The following is a 6,496-nucleotide window of genomic DNA, read 5'->3' on the forward strand; positions in this document are numbered from 1 at the left end:
TTTTTTCTCATAAACGTATGACTTTATTCTCGTCATATGACTTTTTTTCCCCGTAAAGTTATGACTTTATTCTCGTAATATTACAACTTTTTTTCTTGTAAAGTTATGACTTAATTTTCGTAATATTACGACTTTTTTCTCTTAAAGTTATGACTTTATTCTCGTAATATTAGACTTTTTTTCTCATAAAGTTATGACTTTATTCTCGTCATATGACTTTTTTGCCCGTAAAGTTATGACTTTATTCTCGTAATATTACGACTTTTTTCCCGTAAAGTTATGACTTTATTCTCCTAAAGTTATGACTTTATTCTCGTAATATTATGACTTTTTTTCCCGTAAAGTTATGACTTTATTCTCGTAATATTATGACTTTATTCTGTAAATCTCAGATGTTTTTTCCCTCAATGTGGCCCTAATACTCCGTAGTACATTAGCTCTGTGGCCCTCACTGCATTAGACTTATATACTATATACTTAGACTATAAACTGTTACCTTCATCACAATGATCAAATGTTTTGCTGCTCCAGACAGATTTTTTTGTTTTGTTTTTGCCTAAAATGTCTCTTCTGATAGTAAAGGTTGCTGACCCCTGATAGATGAATGGAGGTAGATGTAACTGGACGGCCAGAGGTTGCAGCATGTGGGCGGGGGGCTGCAGTTCTCAGTGTCTGACACTGGGTGCTGCTTGAGAGGGTGCTGCTGCTGCTGCTGCTGCTGTTGTTGTTGTGTAAACTGGACCCGAGGTGCGACGTGGAAAGACAGAATGGCACTTCTGCTGTTATGATCCAACCAGTGAGATCCACAAGAACAGACTGACAGCTTTCAGAGGGATCTAACGCTACAATGTAGCATATCTGCAAACTGAGTCACCACTTGAAGAAGAAGTCGTCGTCATGGACGGGGGGCTGACTATCACTTTATTATCGGTTGCGATGTTTGTGGGTTGTTATGTTCTCGGATTCATCCCACTGTTGTTCAGACTGTCTGAGGTAAGTGTTGTTTTCTTTCTACCTCCCTCAAATTATTAAATCACGATCAGTCAAACTTTATTCTAATGTGTTTATGTTTATTTGTGTCCTCATCCTCTCGACAGCATTACAGTGATTTACATGATGTTTTATGTTCTTATGAATGCAGTGCTTATTGTCGTGGGAATCTGAGAAATCCAGCTTTTTTTGTCTAATAAATCACTGTGTGGGAATAATCCCACTGATCAGCTGTTGATCACGTGTTGATCCACAGAAAAGCCTGCAGTTTGTCTCCATCCTGGGAGCAGGACTCCTGTGTGGGACAGCTCTGGCTATCACCATCCCAGAGGGAGTGGGCTTACTGGAGGAGTCATGGAGAGGTGAGCAGGGCATTTTCACTCCTCTATCTATATGGATGTCAAACACTTTTTTTCCTTGGTTGTTTTGCCATCTGATCCCACAAAATCCAGCCTCACCCACCGCCTGTGTTTGATTATTAAGATGAGTGAGGAAGAGGATGAAAGCAGGCTGGTTTAAATGTATGAGGCTGGTGGACAGTTTGAGGCCAGCGGACAGTTTGAGGCCGGTGCACAATTTGAAGGCAGTGGACAGTTTGAGGCCGGTGCACAAATTGAGACCGATGGACAGTTTGAGGCCGGCGGACAGTTTGAGGCCGGTGGACAATTTGAGGCCAGTGGACAATTTGTGGCAGGCGGACAGTTAGAGGCTAGTGGACAGTTTGAGGCTGGTGGACAGTTTGAGGCCGTCGGACAGCTTGAGGCCGTGGGACAGTTTGAGGCCAGTGGACAGTTTGAGGCAAGTGGACAGTTTGAGGCCGTGGGACAGTTTGAGGCCGGTGGACAATTTGAGGCCAGTGGACAGTTTGTGGCTGGTGGACAGTTTGAGGCCAGTGGACAGTTTGAGGCCAGTGGACAGTTTGAGGCCATTGGACAGTTTGAGGCCAGTGGACAGTTTGAGGCCATTGGACAGTTTGAGGCCGTGGGACAGTTTGAGGCCAGTGGACAGTTTGAGGCCAGTGCACAGTTTGTTGCCTTGTTGTGTTTTATGTGGATTTGATCAAAAGCTCATTTGATCATCTTCTCTCTGCAGCATCCTCCTCTTCCTCCTCTGATGTGCCTTCCGGTGTGAACGCCAGTGAGAAAAATACAAATGCAACTTCCACAGAGAGAGACCCTCCACCTCGCTTCTTCATCGGGGTGGCTTTAACCTTCGGGTTCACCTTCATGTTTGTAGTGGATCAGATCGGAAGTTACCTTTCCACGCGTGGCAAGTTGGCATTTTAATTTTTTGCAGAACTCTACTCTATATCTTTTTTAATTCATCACCACTACATGTGCAACGTCTCATTTCAGGCCAAACAAATCGTTTGTCCAACAGTGTCGGCTTCACGGCCACTTTGGGGCTGGTTATACACGCTGCAGGTACCTATATGACATTTACTCTACTGTTTACATTGGCTTGTGTAATGCCAAACGTACACAACAGGTTTCAAGGAATTCCGGGCCATAAAGCACTGGAGCTTCCTCATGTGACTCAGCATGTGACGCCTTCACTGTTTGAGTCTTTTATGGTTTTAATGACCTCATTTTTTCTGAGTCTATAGCACAGCCTGGAGGCTTTAAGTCAAGTCAAGTCAATTTTATTTGTATAGCCCAAAATCACAAGTTTGCCTCAGGGGGCTTTACAATCTGTACAAGATACAGGACTTTTAACAGGGAAAAACGGGAAGAAACAAGGTCAACTCTACATGCTTTAGCTCAGTTCAGATTCTTGTCCCACGTGGGAAATTTGGCAAAGTCAGACACTTCAAACCAGACTCATCCATCCGATGTAATGTTTGTCTACATGTCTAGATTGTTGTGACCATTAATAATATTTTTGTTTGCATGTAGCTGATGGATTCGCCGTGGGTGCAGCTGTGGCCACGGGACAAGTGACAGTGCAAGTTATAGTATTTTTAGCTGTGATCCTACACAAGGTGAGCTTCCCTGACAGAACATTTCAGTGAACTTTATATAGTATTACCGATCACGAAATGATAATAAGACCTGGCCATCTAACTTATCTCCTTATAGGCGCCTGCAGCTTTTGGTTTGGTCTCCTTTCTGATGCATTCAGGCCTTGAAAAGAAGTACATTCAGGGACATTTACTGGCCTTTTCAGCTGCAGCACCTATACTTGCCATCCCCACTTACTTCATATTACACGCAGTAAGAAAGCATATATCAGCCATCTCAGTATACAGTTTTAGTTGGTGGTTGGGTATTATCTGATTCGGTGCATTTGTGTCCACAGTCTGGCAGCTCATCTCAGAAGCAGCTCAGTGCGACAGGTGTGGGGATGCTCTTCTCGGCTGGGACTTTCCTCTATGTGGCCACGGTGCATGTTCTCCCTGAGGTCAGCAGCAGGACAGGTCAACCCCTCTCTGACCTCCAGCAGCACACTGGAGCCGAGGCCCACCACCAGCGACACCTGGGGCTCCTGGAGAGCCTCACTCTGATCCTCGGAGTCGGGCTCCCGATGGTGCTGGCTCTCGGGCTGCATGACGACTGAGAGAGAAACGAAAGGGCAATTGAGTGTAGTGCAAAGGACACAGTGCTACCACGCCTGAAAGGACAACATCTGTCAAATATACTGTTTACTGCCTATATTGCACAATGACTGAGTAGACAATGTGCCTTAAAAGATAGTCTACCTTGCTGCGTTTTAGCCTCAGTGAAACTTGCTTTTGAGTCCAGCTATTGTTTGTGTATCAAAGTGGGTGTATGGAATCTGATAGCTTATATGTTGTCCTCAGTGGACTGAGTTTCTGTTCCAAGACTGATAAAAGGGGTGCCATTTGTTGCCAAGTTTGAATTCAATAAGCCTTCAGGAGGCCCTTTCATCATGTCAATCTGAGGACACGGCATGTACAATGGGGAAATCCCAGTAACTGGATAGATTTACCAGAACAACCAGAAACATCTGATACTGTGGAGATCTAGTACGCACACTTTAAAATAATTTCCTCTGTTTGTTTTTATAGTCAGGAGCTTGAAAACAGAACCAAACTTTCAGTCTATCAATGTGTAATGGAACTAGGGATGGGATGATATAGGATTTTATCACGATAAAAAACACAATAAGTTGATCGTGGTGAATTTACATTATCGGGATAATCGTGAATATCATCACGAGTGACTTGAAAAAGCTGTCAAGCACATTATCGTGGTAGAGAAGTGAAAGAAATGGCTTTATTTAAAGGTATACTGTATACAGTATATGCAGCATTCTCGGTTGGCTTTTGCAAACAAACTATTCAAAGTTGCCCGTCCTCCCCGGCTCAACAAGCGAGAAAGAGAGCGCAGCGGTGGTCGAGCAATAATAGAGCAATACAAATGTTTCTTAACAAAATGTGAATTAAAGTGATTACAGTATGTTTTAGTGCCATTTTTTTTAAAGCATATTGATGATTATCGTGGTAATATCGTGAATCGCAATTATCTTGGCCAGGATAATCGTGGCACGCAATTTTCATATTGTCCCATGCCTAAATGGTACAAATGACAAAGACATAGGATGTGAACTTGTTTCATAGTTTTAATGCCAAACGTTTTTTTTTATCAGTACAACTGCCAAAGCCTCTTGGACGTGAGCTGGAACATCAGCAGCAGTATGTAGGAAGCCCAGCAGCTCTTTACATCTGTTAAAGAATATGCAAGTCACAGAAACAGGTGGCTGGCAGCATAGTTCATAATTTTGGTTATCAAGTGGGGACTTCCAATCTTATGGAATCTTATGTTTCACTGAATTTACGTCCATGTCACTTTAAGAATCAGGGTTATCTCTCTGTCAGTTCATGCAGAAGTCTACATGAAATAAAAACATGTCTGCTCATGTTATAATGGCTTTTTCGACTTGATCTTTTTAGTTTTCGCTACACAACACGTTTTCTTGTTGCAGTGATAAACTAGAGCAGTGGTTCCCAAACTTTTTCACGTCTAGGATCGCTAAACTGACACAAATTAGACCACGGACCCCCATTTGATAAGATTGTGTCCCAGGATCCCCCATCTGATAGGATTTTTGTTTTTAGATGTTTTATTACAGAAAGTGTATGAGACCCATGACCAAAATAGTCCTACATTCTGTCATCGTGTTACTTACGGGTGAAATTATAGTGAAAATAAATTATTCCCCTTTTTGCTGAGGACCCCCTGGAGCCCCCTCAAGGACCCCTGGGGGTCCCCAGACCCCACTTTGGAAACCACTGAACTAGAGAACGGTGTTCACCAGTGTTTTATGGTAACAAAATGTCAATATTAGACATTTAACACTTTAAAGTATGATTTATTCAATAAGATGTAATAAAACATTCAAATACTCCAAAGTTAACAAAACAGAAGTGACAGCTGTTGTTTCTATTCTATATTTATCATTCTAAATGAGTCCATGAACAACGGTTCTGCTTTAATACTGGAATTGAATTCAAAGTTTTACATGGTGATATGTTAAGACATTGACAAATGTCAGAGGACCAGAAAAAACAACCCAATGGTGCTAAACATGAAGCATTAGTCACAGCTCATCCAGAGCGCTGCAGCTTGTCTCGTCTCCAACCTCCCTAAATTCTCCCATAACTGCTCTCTTATCTGCACTCTAATGGCTGCTCATATCAAAATCAAAACACTGATGTCAGCCTTCAAGCAGACCACGATTTAACCCTCCACTCTCTGGTCTGCAGTCTTCACCGGCACAGGCTGAAAACTATCGTAGGGGTGTAATACTAAATTGTGACATGTTGGATCACTCAGTACAAACTGCTTCATTTGATCCAACAATAAATTCATCATATGTGTGGTATATAAGCCAAGCAAAACAATTCTGCGCTGTGGCTCACAGAGCAGAAATGTTTTTGTTACTATGTATGGAAGCTGATTAAACCGTAAAACAGTGATTCTCAAAGTGGGGTCCGGGGACCCCCAGGGGTCCGCGGCACTCTGTCAGGGGGTTTGCGAAATAATTAGCTATAAAGATTATAAACTGTGCTGTATCATTCAAAAGTGCATATCAGATGGGGACCATTTGCACTAATAGAACAAGCATATTGTGTACATTACTACTACTGTCACAGGTCCCAGCGAGCGAAGCCATGAAGCCAGCAAAGCTGAAGAAACACGTGATTACAAAGCACCTGAAAAATCTGCGCAAAACAAAGAGGTGTTAACAGGATTCAAATTGAAATGTGTTTCTGTTTATCACTATCGAACAGGTCTGAAGTATTTAGGTTGAAAGGTTTTAGAATACAAATAGTTCCAGTGGCATCTAAGAGTATACATGGTAGTAGGCATTATGCTTAAATCAGTGTTATGATTATGAGGGGGTCCTTGGAAAATGTTCTCCCCTTTAAGGGGTCCCTGGCCCAAAAAAGTTTGAGAACCCCTGCCGTAAAGGATATGGGTATAAAACCCCCAATGGGGTCCAAAGATAAATCACAGGGGTTGCAAGATGATTCACAGGATAC

General features: G+C 42.5%; 1 protein-coding gene across 1 annotated transcript; it reads left to right on the plus strand.

The window, feature by feature from the left end:
- Positions 1–735: 735 nt before the first annotated feature.
- LOC119495658 (zinc transporter ZIP9) lies at positions 736–3,854 on the plus strand. Its single transcript, XM_037782384.1, has 7 exons — positions 736–993; positions 1,247–1,352; positions 2,083–2,259; positions 2,346–2,414; positions 2,886–2,971; positions 3,069–3,203; positions 3,289–3,854. The coding sequence occupies exons 1-7, from the start codon at positions 898–900 to the stop codon at positions 3,544–3,546; spliced, it is 927 nt and encodes a 308-aa protein (XP_037638312.1). The 5' UTR covers positions 736–897; the 3' UTR covers positions 3,547–3,854.
- Positions 3,855–6,496: the final 2,642 nt, after the last annotated feature.

The sequence above is a fragment of the Sebastes umbrosus genome, chromosome 10 (assembly GCF_015220745.1).
Source record: "Sebastes umbrosus isolate fSebUmb1 chromosome 10, fSebUmb1.pri, whole genome shotgun sequence".
NCBI classification, from domain to species: domain Eukaryota; kingdom Metazoa; phylum Chordata; class Actinopteri; order Perciformes; family Sebastidae; genus Sebastes; species Sebastes umbrosus.